Source organism: Haliotis asinina, chromosome 1, assembly GCF_037392515.1.
Source record: "Haliotis asinina isolate JCU_RB_2024 chromosome 1, JCU_Hal_asi_v2, whole genome shotgun sequence".
Lineage (NCBI taxonomy): Eukaryota > Metazoa > Mollusca > Gastropoda > Lepetellida > Haliotidae > Haliotis > Haliotis asinina.
In genome coordinates, this window is record NC_090280.1 from 23,887,094 (window position 1) to 23,914,143 (window position 27,050).

At 38.1% G+C, this 27,050-nt stretch overlaps 2 protein-coding genes across 2 annotated transcripts; one reads left to right on the top strand and one right to left on the bottom strand.

Moving 5' to 3' along the window:
* Positions 1–1,463: 1,463 nt before the first annotated feature.
* On the bottom strand, positions 1,464–18,220 carry LOC137289025 (TLC domain-containing protein 5-like). Its single transcript, XM_067820831.1, has 4 exons — positions 18,147–18,220; positions 9,437–9,634; positions 8,171–8,266; positions 1,464–7,496 (listed from the first exon to the last, which is right to left on the bottom strand). Exons 2-4 carry the CDS (start codon positions 9,624–9,626, stop codon positions 6,823–6,825), a joined length of 960 nt encoding a protein of 319 aa, XP_067676932.1. The 5' UTR covers positions 9,627–9,634; positions 18,147–18,220; the 3' UTR covers positions 1,464–6,822.
* A 191-nt stretch (positions 18,221–18,411) lies between these two features.
* On the top strand, positions 18,412–23,002 carry LOC137264640 (uncharacterized). The gene is made up of 4 exons (XM_067800142.1): positions 18,412–18,510; positions 20,312–20,551; positions 21,741–21,857; positions 22,959–23,002. The coding sequence occupies exons 2-4, from the start codon at positions 20,320–20,322 to the stop codon at positions 23,000–23,002; spliced, it is 393 nt and encodes a 130-aa protein (XP_067656243.1). The 5' UTR covers positions 18,412–18,510; positions 20,312–20,319.
* The last annotated feature ends 4,048 nt before the right edge of the window (positions 23,003–27,050 follow it).

A 27,050-nucleotide genomic window follows, 5' to 3' on the forward strand; every position in this document is an offset into this window, starting at 1 on the left:
AAAGTAAGAAAACATGTCTGATTTTGTGAAGTATTTTGTCATTGCTGGTAATATGATGAACATATATATCAGGTCACAATTTTTTATGATTTAAAAGTGTATTATAGCCTAAGAAACATACTTGGCCAAGTCGATTTCTAGCCATGGGCCAGTTGCTATCATGCACACTGACTATAGATTGCGGGTGAGGTTTATTTCTTGGTTCATTTATGGAGAAGTGGAATGGTTCTCTTCATCCTGTTCAGGATTATTGTTTTTATATATACACTTGTGGCAGCTTGTACTGATGCTTGCACCAGTCATATAGTACTGAGCCACTGTAATAACATGCCATTGTTTACCTGGAATATCCCACTAGAGACAGAAAACTGACTGCAAGCCAAGGAAGACCTGTTTCATTATCATCCAGGGTAACAAGAGCATCATATGTTAACAGACCACTCTACCATATGTTTGTTAATAGGGTAACAAGTAGCATATGTTAACACAACAGCCAAGCAGGGTAACAAGTACTGGGATATCATTCTTTATCTCACCATACACATTAATGTGGTTTTGTGATTGGCCTTGGTTAAAAGTGTGGTACATTGCAATATACCCCAATGTCATTAGCAACTCATTCAGTACTTGGTGGTAGTTATGTGTTGTCTTGAATAACGGAGATAACCAAAGTATTGTGAATGGATATCGATGGAAGGGAGATAATCCTTCTTGTGTTGTCTGCAAAATCTAGTGATGGCTGCGAAAACATTTGATTGTTTTTCCAATAAATAGATTTTGACAAAACGTTCAAATGTAGTCCCTGTGAATATTACGAACCTGAATTACATTGTGGCGACTGACGATATCCAAGGGGAAAAAACAGCAAGATACGAATCGGTTGATTCACACAGGTTGGCTTGCTTCAAACAGTTAAAAATTAACACTGAGGTGTCGCTAAGATAAATACGTTGTTCACTGGTCCCTCTGGGACCATGGGTGGGGGTACCCTTGTTTGTTCCTGGAGCTCTTGTGGGTACCTCAACCCATACCCCGGCTTGTGACCAGTGAACAACTTATAGCATCCCACAGCAAGTGATCAGACTGTTGAAATCTCAAAACTGATGCTTGCTTCATTACAATGAACAGTCATTGAAAAAAGCACAGTTTTATAGCACTGTTTTTCAGATTTTGCATCTAGATTGTTATTGCAGATGTGTGTAACATGATGCAGCTCGATACTTTTAGGTGATGACTGACATATCATGGACATACACTTCCTTGAGTCTTCAAGAAATATTTAATCATGACTTTTCGGTTAGTGACAAGTATTCAGGCCCTGATACCTTTGAATATATGTTCCATTGTCAGGTGTTCAAAAAACTTACAACAAAATAGTTTGTGTTTTATTATGAGAAAAAGCCATTGATTGCTTGGCATGTTGATCAGATCAGCACCATCAACAACCCAACTAGTTATTCAGATATACTATTTTAATAAATAACAGTAGAGGAGCACACAGTTATCAGGTTTCATCAGATATACATGATGTGTAGCAGCACAACAATGGTAAGTATACACACTGGAACAAACAGGTTGATATATACACATACTCAAGGCTAACATGAATATCACACAATACTTGCTTATTTCCCACCATCCTCTATAAGGCAGGGTATGATGTCACCATTCCATTATGACACTTGTGTGAGTTTCGTTTTACGTCCTTTTAGAAATATTCCAGCTATATTGTGCTGAGGGACAGAAATCGTCATCACACATTGTTCCCCTGTGGGGAATCAAACCTGGGTCTTTGGCGTGATATGCGAACACTTTAATCACTAGACTACCCCATCACACATTATGATGCTTGACCATAGTTTTATTATGAAAGTTTTTCGTATGGTAGAATGAAATTTGTCATTGAGTCAAGTACTTTCAGTATTAAGGAATTGTTAGCTAGGGTAGTGATGAGAAGGACAGAAACAGTGACGCCATTTCGAAACCATGGTGATGAAGATACAGAATGGAACTATGATACCTTGACTATCGAGGATGATGTGACATGATTGGCAGGATAATCAATAAAGGTCAAAGGTCAGTTCAAGCAGTTTCGAAACCTTTGTTATCAACCTCAGACTAGAACCTTCACCGTAGCAGTGAGTGAGCGAGTCAGTTTTACGCTGTTTTAGCAATATTCCAGGCGTAACACGGCGGATGACACCAGAAATGAGCTTCACACATTGAACCCATATGGGGAATCAAACCCATCTTTTGCGTGACAAGCGAACACCTTAACTACCAGGCAACCCAGACGCCCCAGTCACTCTAACAATGCTCAAGATAACATTTTCATAGTAAGGCAAACATTGTGCCTTTTCAGGGGTGATTTACTTTTGTTGAGTTTTATGTATTAAAATATTGTCAGAATACTCCAGACTGATCTTATTACACCATCCCATCCCAATATGTGCCCATACCAAATATTTTGTCAGAATGCTCTAGAAAGAACATATGATACCACTCCCTTACAATATGTGCCAATATCAAATATAATGTCAGAATATTCCAGACAGAACTTTTTATACCACACCCTCTCAATATTGGCCCATACCAAACATATTGTCAGAATAATTCAGAATGAACATATACCATCCCCTCCCAATACTGGCCCATCCCAAATATATTGTCAGAATACATCAGACAGAACATACTATACCATCCCCTCCCAATATTGGCCCATACCAAATATATTGTACAGAAAATCCAGGTATCACACATCATATCCTCTCTCTCCCAATAATGGCCCATACTGAAAATACTGAAAAATGATTTGGGCAAACAAACAAACAAACAAAATCTGTACAGAAAATGTCCAAAAGATTCATTCTGAACATTTCACACCATCTCCCTCCTAATACAGATCCGTATCAAAAAAAAAAAAATACTGTCAGAATAATTCAGGCATCACATATGAACTGAATATTTGAGGCAGAACATATCAAACCACGTCCCTCCCAGTATAGCCCCATACTAAAAATATTGTCAGAATATTTGAGGCAAAACATATCAAACCATCTCCATCCCAATAGCGCCCTATGCAAAGAATGAGTCTGAATATTTAAGGTAGAACATATGATACCATCTCCCTCCTACCATAAGTGCATACTGAAAATACTGTCTGAATATTTAAGGCAGAACATATCAAACCACCTCCCTCCCAAAATAGCCCATTGTTAAAAATATTGTCAGAATATTTGAGACAAAACATAAAAAAACATCTCCCTCCTAATATAGCCCCATACTCAAAAATACTGTCAGAAGTCCTAAAGGCAGAAAACAGATCCTGAATATATAGAACATACTTGATGCAGTCATGGATAAAAAAGAAAAACAAATCCAAAGATCAACTTATGACCTGTGAATGAATTTGGAAACAGTGTAGCAACAGCATACAGGAGGGATAAATTAAATTTATCATAATGCACTTCTGAAAAAGTCCAATAGACTTGAATGAAGAGACTGTGATACCGGGGTGGAATTTCCAACCTTTCATTATGTGTCACTGTCAGTGATCAAGAGCTGACTTTACCACATTTAGCAGTACCAGTAATTAACCCAGGTGAGAATCAAACAAAGTACCTTAGACAAGACAAGCAAACACTGCAACCACTTGGCTAACCATTAAGTAGCCATTTTCTTACCCCATTTGATCAAAGGTTCAGCTATTTGGCAGGCTAACAGCAGCACTGAAGATATTTATGAACAGGCACCTCCTTACTGCAATAGAGTTGGGGCAGATTCTAACACCTTTATGAAGCAAGTGATGATAACAGTTTTAGCATCTACACCAAAATGCTGCATCTTTCTGCATGAAAGTTTTGTCCATCCACAAAATCTGTTCCTCTTCATCATAAGAACTTCTAAACAATATTTAAGGAAGTTAAACAACAACACTGATTAAAGTAAAAATTAACAAACATATATCAATGCAGATGTTTTACTTTCATGTTCAATTAATTTGTTCTTTTTTAGCGAATTGCTCAACACTAGATGTATCATCCATGTTCATTTATACAAAAGACTTAACACGGACAGTGCAAACAGTAGTAGAAAAGGTTTCAGTATTGTATAAGAATATATAAACAAAATATCAAGATTCTTCAAGAAATCTAAAACACATCATAAAAAATATATATATTTAACAAAATAACTAACACATTTGTCAAACACATCATAATTCAGAATATTTTCATGTACAAATTCCTTAAAAGTTTGAAGAAAGCTGCAAAGACAGCACAGTACAAGCTATAAATCACAAACACTTCAGACATGGTTATCACACAGCATCCTTAATCTCCAGGACTGCATTTCAGTAAACCTACACATTTATCTGAATCTCAGTCCAAGTAAACTTATCCTCAGTACTTTTTGTTACACTCCACTACTGAGTCTAACAAAAACCTTATGGAAGGTCGCGTCAGGTAACCTTTGAGGTTGACCAATCAGAACACAGCTTACCAAATCGCGAAAGTGCACATTCGCACATACCTTTTGAATTTTTTATCTTGAAAAGGTTCGTACCTGAACGATTCTGAATGCTATTTAGTGTACGATCGCTTCCGAGTGATGCAACCATGACAACTGTGAGTGAACAGTCGCTGAAAAAAGTGTTTTTGGCAATACTAAAGGATGTCATCTTGTGGAAATATTAGGTAATGGTAACTATGTCAACAGAAACCCCAAAGCGTATATACTGCAGGTCAAATAACTGTGTTATATGCTGATTTTTGTTTGTGGAGAGATCTGTGTCGGTGACCTGAGTATTTTGAAAGTCCCTCCGATCCCTAAATAGTAGCCGTTGTCCGATTGGTTAAATCTATTTAACCATCTCACGTTTGATTGGACGGTCATTGGTCGCTCAAAGGTTACCTGACACAACCTTCTACTAGGTTTTGACTCAGTGGTGGAGTGTAACAAAATACACTGAGACTAAGTTTACTTAGACTGATCTGAATCTATTCCTGTGATTCTTTCATAAACTTGTTCCCTTCAAACAGCAACAATCAGGAAAGGGCAAGGGGGTAACTCATGCTGACTAGAAACCCAAAGCCTTTTTTGGACATGAAGACATCTTTTTCAAAATTTTCATATTTTGAATTTTCCTTCAACTTGCAGTTTTTCAGTTCTGAAATTCACAATCTTTACAACAATTAGTGGGACTGACCGCCATGTTGTTGATTTTCCTGCCCCAAATCAAGGCTGGTTGGTAAGTCTGATATTTTGACTGATATGTTTTTTGGTGAAGCAAGTCAAACAAGCACATGGAAATTCAAGGGCAGGTAATCTGAGATAGTGATAGTAACAGGAATGGATCCAGTATAGTGTAGGTATGGTGAAATGCTAGCATTGAAGACGACAATGAAGACAGAGAGGATGATCACGTTATAGTTACCACTGAAGCACCGTGAAACACATGTCCACTTGAAAGTCTTACTGTGGTCAGTGTTGCTTCTAGTGGAAGAACACGAAGAATGTGCCTCTCGTCTCACAGATGATCACCTCAATCAAAGAGCTGCTTCACTCAGAAATAACTTCATTCTCAGCTAAAAAACATAATGAACAGTATTTTAGAAACACACTGTGAGAATGAATATGCGCCTGTAGGTATAGTGCAGAGTCGCAGTCTACAGCAAATATAACAACAAGAACTGTTCAGTGTAGTGAGGTTTTAGGATGTTTTTAGCAATATACCTACAATACCAAGGCAAGGAATAGCATACATGGATTTCATACATTGTACCTGTATGGGGACATGAACCTGATTCTTTGGAGTCAAGAGAAAACACTTCACACTCTGCTAACCCACAGTTTACAGTACTGGGAACTAGCAAGGATGAACACAAATGTACCTTGGTCATATGTCATCACGTCAGATCCAGGTGGGAGGCCAGAAATGCATGCTTTAAACATAGTGAAATTAATAACTTTCTTGCATTTCTTCTTGAGGGACCATTCACAATTAATGGGTAGTGGGTCGGTGGGGGTTCATGTTGATTTTAAGGAGCGGTGTGTGTGAATGTGTCTGTGTGCGACCTATTTTGTTCTAGGGAGGTAGGGTTGGGTGTCATTCAAATTGTTCATACATAAAATCATCCCCTTATGAAAGGCCCTGTGCTACACTGGCAATAGATTTCACTTAATGTTAATGGTGGAATTCAGTACAAAACATATATCAATTCTGTAATGATTGGCACCTGCATTTTCAACAGGGTTTCTAACTTAGCTGATGTCATGCAGACAACATTGTCTAAAATCCAAGTTCAAGAACTTTATGAAAGAGGTTTTGCTGTGACAGAAAGGACTGCAGTAAGAAAAAACATTCCCTTCAGTCTAGATCTGTCTAACATCATCAGCTGTCTAACATTTGTTAGAGGACTGACTCTGTGTGCTGATGATTAGATGCTTGACTCTGAGGATGTGGGTTCGAATCCCTGATGGCACTCAACCCAATAAAAGCACTAGAATCTGTACTTTCCTGAGAAACTGTTATCCCAAATATAACATGTTACATTTGTTGCCTTTCTAAATAGTATTGTGAATTTGTTAAGCAATCAATGATTTCATCCCAGTACTTCTGAGATCAATAGTGCTGGCAATATTCCAAATTGAGCATAACTTGATTCATTACATTATCAAACTCAGAACAAAATGACAAAAATTTGGTATGGGAAAGTATTTGGAAATTCCTGTAAGGGTTACTGAACAAATATTGTTCCTGGGTTGACTTCAAGTGTTCGACCCACTGCTATCAGGTGAACATAGGAAATATGCAAGAGTGCATTATACATTTTTCTTGTCCACCTCAGGCACCAGACAGGAGATGTGACTGTGAACTATTCCATTGATAATACCATCACTTCCATCTGGTGTAGGTGGCTTGCCCATCTTCAAGTACCCGTTAGGCTTCTTCAGCTCTCCCTGAGATGGAATATCTTCCAGTGTTTCTGGGTGTGTACACACCTTCTCACCAACTAACTTATCTTCTGTCTTTGCCATGTCAGAATCATCTGAAAAACTTTCACTTTTTGTGTCTGACACTGAACCAGAATTTCTATCATTTTTCCTTTTCCTCTTCCACTCATTCCATCTTTTTGTATATTTCCTGATGGCATACTGAACAATGGCTATCCAGAACACCCAGCCTATAGCATAAATACACGCACCACCAAATCGGCCGAAGAAATCAGTCGGCTGTTGAAAGTAGCAGTACAGAAGTACTGTCCCGACACCGATCCTTAACATGCCAAAGGACACCATGAACAATATGTCCACTATTTCCCCAACAATGGTGTGGTACTGTCCTGTCTCTCGGAGAAACCAACGGAGCTGCAACAATGGGTTTGTGACTTCAGCGCCACAGATGGTGGCAACAAGCTCAGTGCCATACTTCCCTACAACCAGGCAGACCGTCAGTCCAAATATACTGAGAGCATGGTGGGCCATCATTGCTGGACCTGAAACAAACGGGTAACCACGGTAATGCAAGACTGATTGTTATCTCTGGTATAATAGCTCACAGTGTCTGAGTGAGTGAGTATGGTTTTATGCTGCTTTTAACAATATGCCAGTAATATCACAATGGGAACACCAGAAATGGGCTTCACGCAATTGTACACATGTGAGGAATCAAACCCAGGTCTTTGGCATGATGAGTGAATGCTTTAACCACTTGGCTAACCCACCAAACAGAGGATATTAGCACCTAACGTGAACCTCTTACATTCAAACAGGGCTGATCCGTTCAAACCAGCATTTTGAATTTTTACATCTATCCTAAGTGTATTTTAACACAGACTACAGATCACAGAGATTGATCATGGTTAACAATATATATCGCTCATCAAGAACAAACACTCAGCAAAAATGCCTAAACAATCATAATCTTGATTTAGAATCGGCCCATGGATAAAGATATTAGCGATCACACAATTTTTATACAGAAAATCATTAGCAATTTTTTTTTATCAGAGATGATTACCCAGTACTAGGACTGTTCTGACTAATTGTAATAAACAGCTGACGTCTGATTTCCCTGAAAACATAAAAACTCATTTCAGTCAGTCTGAAAGGGAGATAATCCCCTTGAGTATGGAAGTTATCTCCCGTAGACATCCTAGAATGCACTGACCCTCAGTTTTGAAGTAGAGACACCAGGAGAAGTCGAAGATGAAGTAGCCGAGGCAGATGGATGTCGTCAGGTATTGGAGCGGTGTGTTTGGGCCTCCTGTGGGAGAAGTTGTATTAGACACTGTTTAAAATAACTGCTGGCCCACAGGCTCAACACTGGTTGTTATTCTATCGGGCCCGGGGGCCCAGTGCCAGTTGTTATTGCATCGGGGTGGCAGTTTCAAATATTTGCAGGTCCTTATGGCTTTTAGTGAATTTTCTGTTCATTTGTTTTTTCAACCACAATCTATCACCTATTATATTTATTAAAGTTAAAAAAACATCCATGATTCATCATATTAAAACAACTTCCAGTTCCACTTCCTGGTATTTCAGACATTGTGCATCACCAGTCTTTACTAAAATACAAATTTCTCTCTGCCCCTTAGTCTTTGCCATCTGATTTTGTAGATACAGTCTGAAACTGTGTTTCAGTGCAGTGTATTTTGTTTTTATTGGTTTGACTTTGACACAATGGGCCTGCAGATTTCATTCAGGGCCAGTAGATTTTAAAGCCTGCAGGTGGCAGCAGGCCCTCATGGCCAGTTGGCAAATTATAGTATTGCTAACACTGGTTCGACAGCAGATCCAATGAAAGAAGAATATTATGTGAGGTCAGCTAGCATGGACTGCACTATTTCAGGTACAGGGGGCCAGACACTGCACAATTTCAACTTTCTACTTTCATGGACAATTACTGAAGGACAGGTGAAACAATTTCCATCTGTGGATTTATCTTTTGCATATTTTGTTTGTGCGTCTCCATTTGCTGTCACCGAAGATCTAGCAATATCATTACCTTGATAATGACAGATATTACTGGATGCCTCACTGTTGTTCTTACACTACCTCTATAGCTGTCTTACTCTTAACACTAGACACAACAAATTGTAAAATACACTATAAGCTCTGTATTAACTCTTACACACAACAAAATTTAATATGCATTTTAAGCTGTCTTAATGATTCAACAAAACAATATGTCAAATGCTTTTTCAACTGTCATAATAATCATACAAAACAAAACGTAACATGCATCCTAACCTCGGCATCAATACTTATGCACCACAAAATGTTAAATGCATTTTTAAGCTCTGACTTAATAATTATACAAAACAAAACATAAAATGCACTTTAAGCTGTTTCATAAGTTGCCTGTTATGACTAGCAAACCCGAATAATCATGGGATTATAAATCAAGCAGCACTGCTATTGGAGTGATCCTGACCTGCATCAGTGAAAGGCCAGGGTCCTTGGATGAAGCTGCACCAGGCTGCTAAGGACGTGATGAGGATGGCATGAATAGCGGTGACGGAGCGACAGTGCCACTCACAACTCCGCCCTGGGTTGAGTCGACACAGCAGCAGATACAACAGTGTCCACAACCCCAGGCAGCACAGCACCAGCAACAGTGTCATCGTCACATCTGAAACACAAAAAGCAATCTTACACTAGGGACTGACAGAGTGCTTACTTTGCATGACAAGGCACGGAAGATACTGAAATGGCAGGGATAAATATTTTTAGAGTGCCTTGTGCTAAGACTGCAGCATGAGACACTCATAAAAGTAATGCCCACCATGATTATTTAATGGAAAAGTTTGACCAACACAAATGATTCAAAATCTATTTTTGTACCCCATGAAACTGTTAACATCACCATTTCTCTCCAAAGTGGATAACAGGAAACCTTGTCTTGGATGTCAACATAGTTTGTGGGTTACGCCATTCACACTATCACGAAATGACTGAAATCAGGGTCTTGAATGCGGTCTAATTGTGGTGATCCTATCAGATCTTATAAGATCTCAAGGTCAGTCATGACAATCATGTTGATGGTGAACAAAATTTGGACGATTAAAAAATTTTCTATTGTTATCCGTCAATCATGATTATTGCATGTTGAATCATGTTGCATCATAACAAAACACAAAATCTCGCTTACTTCCAAATTGTGGTGAATGGAATCAGTTGTGGACAAGACAAAAACCACAATGGTTGTGGGTTGAAGTGTTCACTCTGTAGAAGTTCAAGAAACAAAGGTAGCCCATGACCAGTCGGGCTGTATGTATATCCGACAGTGTGAACCTAGCATTAGTTTATGGGTCAAGGACAACATGAAGCTGAACTATTCTTACAGTCATTATAATGCTCAGGAAATCCACACCAGAAGTTTGCAGATGAACATGAAGTTTACGGATTTATTGAACAATACATTGAAATGGCATATTGTTGTAAACTGGATCATCAAAAAGTATGAGTACAATTATTTTCATGACGACACACCAAAATTTTGTAGCTGTTGCCCTATAACATCCTGTCTTACTGTCCAACCAACATTAGAATGAGGTGTGTGAAAGATGTGTAAGTGAGAAGGGACTGGGGAGCGTGTTGTGAACTGATTCATTATCTACTCAAAGGGGGAACAGGGTTGAAAACATCACAATCTTCACACTCTATATTTGGTAGACAGGGTCAAGTCATTCATTCACAAATATGTGAGGTTGCCTTCAATGTCATTCCGTACATGTGCACTATTTCCGACAGCACAAGCAGTGCACTAAAAAAGCCAGTGATGCTACTGATATATCTGTCAGTACCTTGCGCAAAATATGTGACAAACGTAAATGCATTCCAGTGATGGGTACCAGCAAGTTCATAAGCCATGGGAAAGTGTGTACTCCAACCAAAGGGAAAATTGAATTTGACGATTTTTATAAAAGTGCAGTTGGGAAGTACATTCAACACTGCAGCACAGTACAACCGAGACAATGCCAACACAGACAAGCATTATGAAACTGGCTACTGACAATTTGGGATACTCAATGAGAAAACAATGTGAAAATGTTTAAGAAAAACTGGTTTCAAATGGCGGAAAACTTGTTCAGACAGACAGGTCCTAATGGAGCGAAAAGCCATTGTTGCTTGGCGTTTGAGATATCTAGAATAATTTGACAGTACTGTAACGAAAACCATCCAATCGTGTACATAGACAAAACATGGGTACACACCCATCACATGGTATCAAAATGTTAACAAACAGATGAGGGAGCTGTTGGCGGAATTCGGGTACCATCGGGGACAGGTCCAAGATGGTTTATAGTCCATGCTGGCACATATGAGGAGTTCATTCCTAATGCTTCCTTGATACTTAAAAGCCAAAGAAAAGAGCAGCTATTGCCATGATGAAATGAATTTCAACAATTCCTCTAAGTAACTGCAAGAAAAACTAATCCTAATTCCTAATCTGCCCAAAACTGAACAATGCCCTTTACCATAGCAAACTCTTAGACAGAGCTCCAACAACTGCCAACTGGAAATATCAAATCAAATTGAGGCTACAATAGCATGATATACTTTTTACACTTTAATGTTGAAGGCTGAATTGCTTGCAGGAAGGCAGGGGTACTTTAATACACTGTACAAGGTTGGTTGGTTGTGTAACACTGCACTCAGAAATATTCCAGGTATATGGTGGCAGTCTGTAAATAATCAAATCTGGACCAGACAATCCAGTGATCAACAGCATGAGCACTGATCTAACAGCTGGGACACCATAACATGTCAACCAAATCAGACCACCAAATCCTGTTACTAAATGTTAGTCACATCTATGACAAGCATGGGTTGCTGAAGACCAATTCTTACTGCATCTTCATGGGTCAGTTATATATAAATCTGAATGTTCCATATTATATTAAAAACAACCACAAAATTGTTCTGACTTTTAAAAATGTGAGCATTTAAAAGATAATCATTTTCAGGAAAATTCAATGGCCAGATGCAAATAATTAAGAATCCCAAATCTTCTTACTGGAAAGTATTTCAATACAATTACATCAAACAGCAGCTCAGCTGCAAGGAACTTCATGTGGAAGGAAAGATGAGAGTAAAGCAAGTGACTGACGAAAAAACAAACCCGTTCATCAAAAACCATCTATCACTGAATGTACTGAACAGTGTTGACAGAGCAGTCGCTTCATAAGAGTGACAATTTCACCCATTACATATGATACAGATAAAACACACATGGAATAGGAACTCAACTCATTCACAATACAGCACTGATATGAGATACTGACTTAAATAATCATAAAATTGTGTAGCAATCCTAAATTTGCAGATGGTACTTAATTAACTGATTATCATTCTAATCAAGTGGTGTCATGTTATGGCCACTATAAATAAATATTGCAGTTTATAGCAGTTGTTTTATAACTGTTCCAGTCTTTTCTGTACTTTAACTGTCGATGTCACTCATATCTCAGTTCAGTGTCCGACACTTGGCTGTACTGTTATGATAAGGACTCTTGATATTTCCCTGTGGACTGCAACTTTTACCATTAATAAAAGTGCACATCAATGGTAGTTAATTTTCATCAGACAATTTTCAATAAAAGTTCATTTCTGGTCCTGATTTGACCCTCAAATCTGCAGCAAATGTCAGTAGAAATTCACAATTTCAATTTAAAATATTTTATGTTTTCTTAACATCAAGAAAAGTTTCAAGTAAAGCATTTTTCTATGATACCAGTCCACTTGCCCGTGTTTTGTGTGGAATCCTATATAAATCCAAGTGTGAAGCACAGATGTCATTTCTTAGTCAAATAACATGTATATCGAACACTTAACAATAAGAACTTTGTGGTCATAAAAATATACCGGTACTACTGTGTGGAGTTATCAAATTTGCCATGTGTGACAATAAGGCAGCAAACAAAAGCATCCCTGATATAGCAGCTGATATATCAAAGCAGTTTTTGAAAAATAACTAAAGAGAAAAATGCTTCATTATCATATCACATAACCAGTACTTAAGTATTTAAACACTGCACTTTTGAAAAAGCTGCTTTGCCCTCTGACCCATAAACCTACTACTATGAATTGTCATGTCAACACCATGCAACATAAAGATATGTTACAGAAAGGGACTACAACATGTCATGGTTACTTGGATTTTCCAAACTGGGTTGAATTCACACTTTTCTCACAGGTACTGGCCTGGTATTCTGGGATTCAGATATATTTCTAGGACACTGACTGACTGCCATAACCATTACAGATAGATTATAGAGATTGGCTATGATAAAGAAGACTGTCAAATTCCGAGTTGAAAGATGATGAAAATTTTGAAATCAAAAGATATTTCTTTTGTGAATCAGTGTATCCTCAAAACAAGATTACCAAACAGACATAATCTAATTATTGTTCAGTGAGCCTTCCACATACAACCATTCCGTTTAGATCAGTTTAGTCACAATACTAATAATACTATTAATAGTGAGCTCAATTAAACCTGACAACTACATCCTTCAGTTTATTAAAATTTAGGAAGAACCTAGTTAGTCACCTACTTGAGTTTACCTTGTCAGTGAGTCGATGTATATATTATGTATGGCATATTTACATGGCTGACATATGTGTTAACCTCAGCATTATATATATTATAAGCTGTATACATCATGTCTATGTCACCTGTTATCAACATCAGCTGAGATAACACTATCTTCTGTTATCAGGTTATCAGTCACAAGGGTAAGACCAAACTGAAGAAATGTTTCATCCCTGTTTCTCTACCACAAAGTTCTCCTCCCCATATCATGTTTTACCCGTTACTGACCGATCTCATCCTTAAACATGTCATAGTAAAATAATTACTTGATATCAAATTAGGAACAAAATGCTTACTGAATGAAATACATCCCATTTTAGAAACAGTCTCATAGTTTCCCGAGTAAGGAGCCGTGTTGCTCCTGATGTTTCATTTCTTGCACTCAACTTGTAGGAGAAAAAGGGGAAAAGAAGTAATGGGGCAAAAGTAATAAACTCAAAAATATCTGTATATGATAATATATTCATTCAACAAGTCATAACAATATTATCATAAAAAAAACTACATAAATGCCTCTGAAAAATATTTGAACCTATGTCATAAAATTAACGTAATTATTCAAGCATAATATGTGACGTAATACAATAAACAGATCACAACACTATCATCTGTAATGGCACAAGATCAATCCCACAATCCAATAAAATGTTAATCTTTCCTGTTCTTGTGATCCAATTGAGCACAGCACCACACTCAAAAGAATAATTAACTTGAAAGTAAAAAATCTAGTTAATCTTAAGTAAATGGAGAAGAGGATGATGTTAAAACATTTTACTGTCAATGAAAGTGAAACAGTATTTATAAAATACATTATAAACAGGATGTTTTTACTTCTGATGATAAAGTGAAACAGTATTCATAAAATCAGGGATACTCTATAACAGGGATTGGTCACTCGCTTGCTTTCCTTACCATTTCTACTAATTAACGTGTGCCTCGTCATGCTCCACTGCACACGTCGACTTGGTTTGTTCTCAGCGCAAATCGGCTGCGCTTAACTGTATTTCAACCAGTTTATTGTCGGAAACTATCGGCATCTCCCGGAGTAATACTCGGTAAATTGGAGTAGGCTCCCCTGAATGTTGTCACAACAAGCTGGTTACACTTCCTGTCGCTGAATGATGCATGTGTGGATTAATGAGAGGACTTGAGAATGTGTTTACACATTGCCTTGTTCAAAGACTCTCTGTTTATGTGACAATTTTGATACAGCGTTCGAAACGATCGCCAGCCCAGAGGCCCAGCGTCGGTTGTTAATCAGGCCAACAGTTTCAGTTATCTGCAGGCCCTTGTGGTCTTCTGTCAATTAGATCTCATTTCTTTTCAACTAGCATCTTGCCCATAATTTGTATTAATGTTCAGGAATTATCCCTGATCCTTCATGTTAGGATAACTTCCAGTTTCACTTCACAGTATTATATATTCAGTGCCGCATAGGAATGTCAGCAGTCTATAACTAATGTAAACTTCTCTGTGCTCCATACACTTCACTAATGGATTTTGTAGGGACTGTGAAACTCTCTACAATGAAGACTATTTTGTTTTTATTGGTTTGATTTCAACAAAATGGGTATGCAGACTTTAAAGACTGCAAGTGGCAGCAAGCCCTGATGGCCAAATGGCAAACCAAAGAACTGCAAACACTGTTATTATATGTATTTGAAATGATCTGTTACACAATTAAAATGTATCATTATGTTTCAGTGGTTTTCTGTTTGTGTGGAATGCTTAGGCTGCATAAAAATATGTTTCTCGGGCACATTCTTTTCAAAAGTGACGAGTAAGACTTTGATTTTTAATTTTTGATAGAAAAAATGTGATGAGGGAGGAACACATTTTTATTTCTTTTTCCTTCAGGAATACAGTTTGGAAAGTTAAGCACATGTTAATGAGTTGTAGATTCAGTCACTCTCATTCTTACAGACACTCAGTCTATAATGGACAAATGGACGGTCGTGGCAAAGTCGAAATTATTTTTTTTAAGAGGGCAGTTAATGAAGATGACCAGATGTCTTCCTGCATGTGCGCAATTGCATGGATACTGACAGAATGTCAACTGACAGTCACTCCCACCTAAAAAAACAGAAAGTTTAAAACCATCACAAAGCGTTAAAAAGTCCTTTGCAGTTTTGTCAAATATCAACAATAGTTTCAGAACTAAAACATTCAAGCATCAAAGGCATCCATGGCAGATTAGAACAGATCAGATATGTCATACCTCACACTTTCACCAGATAGAATATTCCCCTCAATACTTAGAGGTGTATTTGAAAGAAATGAATTTTAGGACGACTGAACACATTCAAACATTGGCTTGTAGAAATGAGTGATCAGATCAGATCAACGATATGTCATATTTTTCACACACATGAAATACTTGTGAACGTATACACTCTACCAATTATTTTTTAATTCATAAAATCATCACTATTACTTCCAAACACCTCTTACCAGATGGAACGTTTCCCTAACAGAAATTAAAGGTGTGTGTGAAAGAAGTTTTTTGAGCAATAACTAGAAACACTCAAAAAATGCTGTGTAGTATTTCAATGGCGGATCAGAACAGATCAGCGAGATGACACGTTTTTCACACACCTCAAATACATCCTAACAATATGTTTAGATTATCAAATTATAAATATTACCTGCAAACACCTTTCGGGTCATAGTATATTCCCCTCATAAATATTTAAGGTGCATGTGAAAGAGGTTTGGGAGCAATAACTAGAAACACTCAAAGTTACACTATTTCAATGGCGGATCAGAACAGAACCGCGAGATGGCACATTTTTCAACACCTCAAAAACACCCTACCGATTTTTTGTAAATTATAAAATTAGCACTATTACTTCCAAACACCTTTCACTAGATGGTATGTTCCCCTAATGGAAATTAAAAGTGTATGTGAATGAAGTTTTTGAAGCTGAAACAAAAGCACTCAAACAACGCCGTGGAATATTTCAATGGCGGATCGGACCAGATCAGCGAGATGGCACATATTTCACACACCTCGAGTACGTCCTAACAATTTATTTTAGATTATGAAACTACCACTATTACCTGCAAACACCTTTTGCCTGATGGTAAATTCCCCTCATAAAAATTAAAGGTGTAAGTGAAAGACGGTGATGAGTAATATCTAGACACACTTCAAACAACGGCGTGTAGTATTTCAATGGCGCATCAGATCAGATCGGCGATCTGCCACATTTTTCACACACCCCAATTAAACCCCAACATGTTTTTAAGTCACAAAACTATCACTATTGCTTGCAGACACCTTTCAACTAAAGGTATATTTCCCTGCTAAAACATAAAGGAATGTGTGAAAGAAGCTTTTATTGACGAAACTCAGTCTATCTTCGCTGTGTACCGACAATTGAAGCCAGAGAGTTACAAGATGCCGACTTGAAACTTTACTACAAAGATATTTCCTTATACTGACACTAATTACAAATATGTGACTAGAACTGAAGTAACAGAACAGGTGACTTACCTTCTACGTGTAGGTTCCGAGTTGTCACAAAACTCAGCGAATGTAATCAGCTGTTGAAAATGAACCGAGCTCAATCTTAAATACTAAGCCGCCGCCATATTGTCTCGACCGGTCACGTGACAAAGCGAGACATACGTTCAGCGGTTTTTCGAGGAGTTTCACCTCCCCTCTCTATATAGGCTCCCTGATAAAATACAGTAAGAACAAAGTAAATAACTGGAGAACAGGATATTTTGTAATAGCTATTTTTCTGATAACGTTTTGACTCATTTCTTCTTTTTTGAATCACTGGACCTACTTACATATGGATAGTATGTGAAAGAGTGGAAACTTGGCCAAGGGTTTATGGCATGAGGTTGCCAAAAGACACTTGCTCTATGTATAGCTGAGAGCCGCGGTGATGTCCTATACTGTCAAAACATGACCCTGCATCGTGGCCGAGAACACCACCTTCATAAATCCTATTCAGAATCTTGTGACCAATTACTCCTCATTTTTCCTTTTGACTTTTTAAATGTATACCCCCTGGGTTTTGGACTGATCCATGTACTGACATGTGAGTCAGTGACAAAGTTTAAACAATAGTGCAACACAAAACAAGCAGATGGCTCATGGTTGGCAACGTCAAATACTCACTTCAGTTATTGTGAAAACTTTAGTTTGAAAAGAAAATCCAGGGAACCTGTAGGAATCTAGACTTGCTTCATGTAAGGCTTTAGCACTGCAGAGAAGGTTTGACATTAGGCAAAATAATGTGGTTCAGGGACTGTGACCGTGAGACAGACTACTTCAAATATACACGTTCACTAACTAATATGGCAAGGTTCTTACTGGAGCTTTCGCGAGTGGTTTGCCATTTCGGGATTTGTATTTGTTTACGTCGGATGTTCGGCTAGAATATAGACACCATGGTGGACAAGCATTATCAGAATAAGAAATCCCGAACCGGCTCATATGAATGTTCTTATGATATATTTAAAATCTGGGAAGTGACAGGAACTATAAAGTCGGCATTCCATGAAGGAAATATGTTGTCATCTTTGGCATTACCTGCAGACTAGAACCACATAACGCTCAACTCGTCGCGAAAGCAACAAGTGTTTTCTACATGGAGGCTGCCATCTTGGTTACACCGCTTAAGAGTAGGCAACTCATCGGTTGGTTAAAAAATGAACATCTGAACTGTTTCGAGAAAGGATTAATATTTGCAGATGTCCGTGTATATAACAGTACACTGTACATTGAAACCTTTTCTTTGTAGGGCGTATTACAATACAATTATTGTTTTTCTGAAACACATTTTCGCTGCTGGTCTATAATAACATTGTGACGTCATTGTAAATAACGGGCGTTTACCTGGAAACGCAGATACAAATAAGGTGATGAAAATTCACACTTCTCTGAATCAACAATGGTAAGTGTGCATATGCATCCCCCTGTATATAAGACAGCGCACTTGCTTAGTTGACTTTGTTTTGTTTGTCATCTTCAGTTGTCATAATCCCGCAGACAGCCTATTTAGGCGGTATATTCAAAATCGAACAAAACGCACTCCTCTAATGTGTCCTCTAGCTACTTCTAGTTGTTAAATAGCCTAATGCGCCTGGTTTCGTTGTGGCCAATATTTACATAACACGATATCCAGAACTACATATTTCAATGTAAACATGATTGTTGTAACAATATTTTCAAAGAAATTGTACGTGTGCATTTTCCCCGTTATTAGCCTTGGTGTATTTATTATACAATAACAGACACCAGTGTGCGAAATAGTTTCAAATTTTTGCTTGGCTGGGCAAGATTACTGAATACTGGACACCTTCTGCCATCTTTGAAAGCAAGCAAGTTTTAGCCGGTCCGGCTAACTATGTCCAAAAGTTACCAGCCCACAAAATTAGTCACTAGTTCGAAATTTGATTAATATTGAATAAAGAAACTAGGCGAAGATTACAAACAGGTAAAACACCATGAAACAATAAATCCAAAAATACATGGCTGAATTTCTGAAATATTCTGAAATGATGATGATGATGATGATGATGAACATTTTTATCAGGCTATTTGAAAGTGTATCTTAACACAACAAGTCGAAGAGTGTGATGTATTTACAAAATGACCCCATGAAAATTCACTAGCGAGTTCGATCATTAACTGTGGAGATTTACTGGTCCGACTGGAATTTTCCCTGGCATGGACCATCCAGACCAGTGGTTATTTTGCACACCGACAGACACAAACTTCTATTTTTTGCCATTATAATAATACTTCAGATAATGGAAGTTACAGTACCAAAATTCAGAAACTTTTGAAGTAAAATCCAACCAATATAGCTATAGGAATATCGGATACCTTGTATCACATCACCCTAACCCTAACTCAAACCCTAAATGTTGCCCTAAGCCTAAACTAAACCCTAACCGTAGCCAAATGTAAGCTTGCTTGCTTTCAAAGTTGGCAGGTGTCAGGTATTCTGTAATCCAACCAGTACAGTATTACTGCTTAAATCATGGTTATTGAAAACATGGAAGAACAAATATTTGGCCCTCCCTAAAAACAGTAGGCCTGAAGTAAATGCATCCATTAGTAAATGTAATTTTAATTACCACATACAAAATCCAAATGCTACATTTTGTTGAAATGTGGCACTACTGGATATCACTGATGACCTTGTTGGGTTGTAACCCGTGAAGGTCCGGGGTAGAATAGGCCTTCAGCAACCCATGCTTGCCATAAAAAGCGACTGTGCTTGTTGTAAGAGGCAACTAATGGGATTGGGTGGTCAGACTCGCTGACTTGGTCAACACATGTCATCGGTTCCCAGTTGTGCAGATCGATGCTCATGCTGTTGATCGCTGGATTGTTTGGTCCAGCCTTGATTATTTACAGACCGCAGCCATATAGCTGGAATAATGCTGAATGTGGCATAAACCTAAACTCACTCACACTCTTCATGAAACTTCTCTTTTCTAGTACATTTATGTTTCGATGATCAATTTCCAGTATATATATATTGCTTTGATATCCATTCATCCCTTAGCTCTGCTGCTTTCAGCTATATTGTATAATGGTTCAAGTAGTGTAGTGTCAAGTGTCACTCTTTAGGTAGCATCAAATATACATAGGAAATAATGTCCAGTAAATTGCTTGTGTATCCATCACTTACAGTCATCTGTGCATTTTCATAATGTGTTTCATTAAGTATTTTTGTTGAACAGATTCTACCATGAGTTCACCCTATAGTGAGCACCACAAACACAGAATACATTCACCAAATCAACGACGACCACCCCCAGGCACCATGAACGTGGCTGAGAAAATGTACTGGCGGCAAAAGCTGCCCCTAGGCTTCCAGTATTACCTGGAGCGTATGTCTCGCAGCATCATCAGGGGGCTGCCAGACAATGTCTATGAATTTGCAGCTGTATACCTAGAGGAAAAACTTGTAGAGAGAAATGGTAGGTTGGTCCATATATTCCCTTGTTTAAAACAAATGGTATTCACTGATCAATATTTCCAACAGGAGATATCAATGTCATGAACATCATTCCATACAATTAGGATACAATGACCTGTCAACCAAGTCAGCGAGCATTACCACCCGATTCTGCTAGTCGTCTCTTACAACAAGCATGGTTAGTGATAAAAGAACTGAAGTTTGACAAGATAATCACATGGTGCCAACATTAGAATATGATGCTACATGCACTGCCATTGTTAAAATTTAGGCAGCAGAGGAGACTAGACAGTTTAAAAAATTATGAAATATCAGGAAGACCTTCACATGCCTTCATTGCAATGGATATACATTGTATTGCCAATGTGACGTTAAATATCAGCTCACCTAAGTAGCATGCCTCCATGACGAAAAATGTTTACAACATTTCATAATAAATTATGATGATGGTTAATGCCAACACACAATTTCAGACATTTTCAATAATATTTTGGTCTGTATATTATATTTATATCGAAGCATGTGCACTCACTTTTGCTTTCTATTGATGCAATAATAGACTGAATATCCCTTACGACTGGCCTGAAATGGATAATTGAAACTTCAAGAGGACAACTTCCAAACAGCAAACACTTGCCATATATGGAATGTAAACAATTGCTCCATACATTGAAAACTGTAGCACGTGGTGTTGTCAGTGTTTGTTGAATATATTTTCAGTCACTAGTTTACAAACATTCTTGTGCCAGACATAGGCATCATTTTGTCTAGGAGTGATTACTGTCTCCAAAGGAGCGAGAGGATATTTGTAAATAGCGCTCCAAGGCACATAACTCTGTAGGGTTTGGTTGAAATAATGTTCAACTGGTCAATTAATGCACAAGTCAATTAATGCAATGTTGCCTTAATGATTCATTCCAATTTTTTAAGTTGAGATGGTAATGTCAACAAACTTTGGAATAAATTATTTGGTAGATTCCCTGAGCCCTGACAGCTAGTATTATTGAGAGAAATGCATTATTTGTGTTTTAGGGATGTGTGGTATGAAATAGTGCCTTTAACCAGGGAGCCTATATAGAGATTTATAGAGTATCCCTGCTTTAACAAATGCTAGCAGAGGAAAATGAACAGATCTTAATCCTATTTCTGCCTTTCTGCACCCATCAACACAAATGTTCCCCATATTTCAGCTGAGATCCAGCGCCTGCCAGATGTTACCTACTTTGACAAACTGAAGAAGAAACATTCCCTTGCCCCATCCGAACAAGGTGACGTAACCCAGAGGGAGAGAACTCTGCAACAGAGAGGTGAGCAACACGTAATAATGAAAAGTCATCTTCTCCAAACACCAAGTGATTGCATGAGGTGCTTAATCAGAATCTGATTAAAACCTGAGATAACCCATGCTGCCTGTCAGGCACTAGAAGGTTATTGTCACATGACTTAATCCAACTGAGTACCAATTTTCTGCTGGTTGAACAGAGGCAATTTTGAACAAAGCTGCCTCAGGTGAGACCACATGTATCACGTGTGTTTCGTTATGGGGCAGGACTGAAGTCCTAAAGTACTGTCGGAAATAGTTGTAAAAATGTTCTTTCATGTTTATCTCTACAATTTATGTTGTTGATATGTGAAAGTGTAAAATTCCTGTTAAAGAACGAATAAACTCAATTTTTTGGTACTCATTTTACCACTGCACTTGAAAGACTTCTGGTTAGTCATAAACGGAACGCCATTTTTTAATAAAAAAAATGTGGTTAATTAATACCAAGCGTTTAAAAGTTGCTGAAAGCCGTCTGTTTCTCGTTCGTAAACGAAACCCGCAAAAAGAGCTCTGCAGTGACGTCACAGAAGGAACAATTTTCAGTTAGTTGTATAGAAAATGTGTTGGAAGCTCGTCACTTTGCTGATTTCTCGATGTCACCAAACACATGTCGAACTGTTGTGTTGCCGTCAATTGCTCCTCGGGGTCGGGTGATGGTGTCAGTATGCACAGATTTCCTCCGAACCCCATAGTTTGTGCTTAAATTGGTTGTTGTGGAAGCCTGTGGTATATGCTAAATTGGATGGTTCGTCCCTTACCACGCTTCCAGGAATGAAAATGGAGTTTAAGTTTCATCGAGTTTATAAAATCAAGACTACTTACTACACATTGCTGACCAAAAGGATTTTGCATGAATGTATACGCTTTCTTCCTCGGAAGCAAGGTGGGGGTCCAAGTGACATCAATATTGCAAGTAATATTATATTGACTTCCACCTCGCTTCCAAGAGTGAAATTGTTATGTCATAAGCAATGTCATGCAAATTCCTATTGTCCATCAATAAAATACATATTTTACTACCAATAGAAAGTAATTTTGATTTTGTAAGTTGGTGAAAACAAGCTTGAATAGCATTCATCCTCAGACTGGGTGCCGCCATTTGTTGAAAATCGTGAAGTCACGGACTAAAGTCCATTCGAATTAGTGACGCCGTCGGTTCCAAATGCATTCCCGTGCTTCGAATACTCAATAACACCCGGAAATTGGCCAACACATGATGTTTATCTCCTAATTCGCACGCACGCCCTAGTATATGTCGTCTGTATCATTGCACTTCACGACGAAAACAATTATTCTGTTGTTAAACTTAAAACAAATTAAAGTTATAGGATCAATGTCAGACTATTACCTTGTTCGAGGTATCCATCAATATCCACAAAAATGAATGATATATAATTCATCTGCAGATTTCCCAAGTGATGTGTCTTTTAACAGTCTAATTAATATACGATAACATGGTGTATCGTGTCAGTTTTTTCACATTGCTGTATAGTCCCATTGGTCACTCAAGATAGCACACCTGGCAACTAGTTGCATAATGTGCGTCATTCTTTTAAAAAAGTAATTTAGTTAGCCAATAAAGAGCAATCAATCAATGCATTGGCGGTTAATCCTTTGAAAGAAGGGTGTTGTTTTACATAAACACAGACACGACAGAATGTATTGAGTATAGACTAGTAAATGTACATACATCAACACTACCTTTTGACAAATCCCCATGGCATTTAAATCAGCATAAAATTAATTAATCAACCAGCGTGTTATCGGTTAATCCTTTGATCGATCCAGACACAAGAAATGCCAAATGGGGACTTTTGTGGGTAATCTAAGTGGCGTTACCACTAATTATACCTGTTATAAATTCATTAACTGAGCATCAAGTTTGTACAAACCTGTAAACGAAATAGTTTACCCCCTGAAATGTAGATGAATTCTGTAAAGACCCTCATATCTATACCTACTATTACCTCACCTGATTGTTTGAAATTTCGTTTGTGACTGAGAATTGTGCACTTTTGACAAAAAGGTCGATTTAAGGTAGTTAAAGATCGAAATGAGCAGTTTTAATATCAGGATTTCAGTTATTAACGATGTCAGTGAGTGATTTATGCATTTGCACCCCTAGAGTGTATGTGATCTTTAAACTAAGTTGTGCCTAACTCAAGTAACTACAGTTCCAGTAGTAGGGAGAGTGAAAACATGAAAAAAGGACATTACTGAGGACAGATTTGTGCAGAACTGTGCGGATTTTTTCAGTCCAAAGCAACGTATTTGGAACAGACCATGGCTTTATGCAAATTAGTGTCCAATGACATTGTATTACAAAGGGCACTTTGTTTTACCCTATTTTACGAGTAAACATGCTTTTCTGGATATCCTCTTACACATTCCACTAAATGACCAGTTAGACCGAAGTGAGATATTTCGACATACACTATTTGCAGTTGTGTAAATTTGAAGGATACAATGTAACTGCCTAAAAACATTTTTTTTTTTATTTCCGACAGTACTTTAGAAACTCTCAGGACTCAAACTGCCAAGTACAGTCACCCACCCGAGGACTGCCCCAGTTTCACATTGCTTCAACTTCAACTGAATTGTGACCTGAGCTCTGTGCACAGTACCACATGCTACCTTTTATGTATCATACTGGTCTGCATGCTTATGCTTTTATGAAATCACTGGACAGAGTTGCAGCCATATCTGCTGCCAGAATTGTTTGATCATGGCTTCAGATCCCAGATTCAAACTGCAATTCTTGGTTTGTTTGTATCATAGCCATAAGCTGTTACTGATATAGCTGTTACTGTTCAAAAGTGACCTTCAAACAGCTTTCTCATTCAATCGCTCTGATTGATGAGGGTCAAGTGGTAACCAGGGAAATACAGATGTAAGGCCAAGTTACAATCGGGAATATCCCCTTGAACCTGAGCCATATGTCATGAAATGAACACCCCTGCACCCCACCCTTAGGATGTGCCCCTGGTGTACTGGTAGATGAAAGCAGTGTCAGTATTTCTGAGTATTGTCATTGTTGCTTCATGCTGTTGGGCCTTTTTGTTTATATTGTGATCATATTGATGTGGAGTGATAAATATTTTAAGACTGCTTCAGTTGTTCAAAAGGTTACAAATGTTTTTTTTGTGATGTGCGTCGGTAACAAACTTTCTGTTTTGATGGCTCCATTTGAACATCAAGGTGGGCAGATCTCAACTCAGTCACAGGGTGTAGTTGAACTGATCACTGCAAGTGTCAGCTCCACCCTTTAGAGATTCTTAGAGTTTCTGCTCCGCTCCAGCACGTCTTATGTCACATTGACAGGGCTTGGTCACACCAAAGACCTCAATCACAGTTATTTACACCACAGGTCACTAATTGTTGCATACTTCTTGACTATGCACACATTCCTTCTAACCTTTACATAACGGAATAGAGATACGGCTTCAGACCACCTCAGAAAATGCATGATGGATTTCTCTCATAACAGGAATATATATAAATGCACTTATTTAGGAGGGTGCCATCAGGCGTCAGGCCAAACCAACAATTTTGGTGTACCTCAGTGAAAGTAAGTGTGCCCTTTCCTTTAAAGTTTTGATGATCCATTTAAACATAAAACATCACAACAATTTTGTCATTTCAATATATTGTTCAATAAATCAGTAAACATCATGTAAGCCTGCTAACTTGAGAGGTGGTTTTCCTGGACACTGTGATGACTGCAAGAGTAGTTCAGCTTTATTTGTCCTAGACCCATAAACTAACCCACAAACTATGTTATCATCCAGCATGGGATATCCTGTTATGTGAAGTGGCATTCAAAATTACCACACCTGTGTTAAGCTGTGAGATGGAGAATGCCACTGATAAACAGTTTCATGCAATGCAAAAATAAGCTTTGAATCCCTCAAGCTGGTCAGATTTACTGTATTTTCCATTAAATGAATCATAATCATGGTGAATATTTTAAACATTTTAGCTGGCCCTTCGGGGCACATATTTCTTCCTTGCCACATCAATATTTTAGGTAGCATGTCACACAAATTAAGCACTATTTTGACTGGGCAGCTTTGGATATTGACAATGTGGCTTGAAAAGTACCCACTATTTGTCCATTTATTGAAATTCTGTCCTGAAGACGTCTTTGTAATCTTTAACTTCTCTTAAAAGGATCAAGACAAGCGTTGGTTTCTTAGTGGAGACAGCATAGGTAGTCTGCTATTGGAACAATCTGACCTTACATAAATGATAAACTGAGACCATCTACATTTGATCACTTTGAGATGGAACTTATGCAGTCACTAAATACAATCAGAGCAATACCACACATCAGCAGGAAGTAATGGTTTTGATGCTCCATGGAAATTAATGAAAATAATGTAAGTTAAAACCTCCATGAGTAGAAGTGAGCATGAGTACAGTTTTACGCTGCTTTAGCAATATTTCAACAATATCATGGCAGGGAACACCTGAAATGGACACGATGGACCTATGTGGGGAATCCAACTCAGACCTTCGGGTGACCAGCAAACGCTTTGTCCACTGGCTACTACTCCATGGGTTATGTTTTCACCTGAAACTTTGTGAGCTGACAAAAGACTATCTACCCAGCATCTCCACATTCTGATTATTTACTGATTTCAAGTCAAGTTTTGTCCCTATTGTGTATGTATTGACTTTTCTGCTGCATTTGCTGATGCTGTTTGCCTGCTGTGTCCTATTTCCTGGCTCACACAAACATATTATTGAAAAATTCTGGTCAAATAAACTACATGACTCACACTCACAGCTGTCTTCCCACTTTGCTGAAATTGATAAAGTGACCTTCATATATAAGTAATAGGTTATTGAAATAACTGTAAACCTATACAATCTGAGCTTTGAGTCACTCCTATGCATAAACCATGTCACCCAGATCCAGTGCACTGTTTTATCAATGAGCAGTTGCTGGAAAAGTGCATTGGACTGGTAGGCAATGCAGGTGCATGACATTACTGCTGGTTCTAAAACATGTGCAAGTGTAGCGCGGTAACTGTATCATACTTCCACCTTAAACAATACAATGGCACATTAACCTCTGACCCATCTGTTTATTTAGCCACATGGGGCTTAGCTGAGGTTTGCAGGAGAGCTCAGCACTAGCATCTTGGTCCCAGTTTCATATAATGTCACCAGG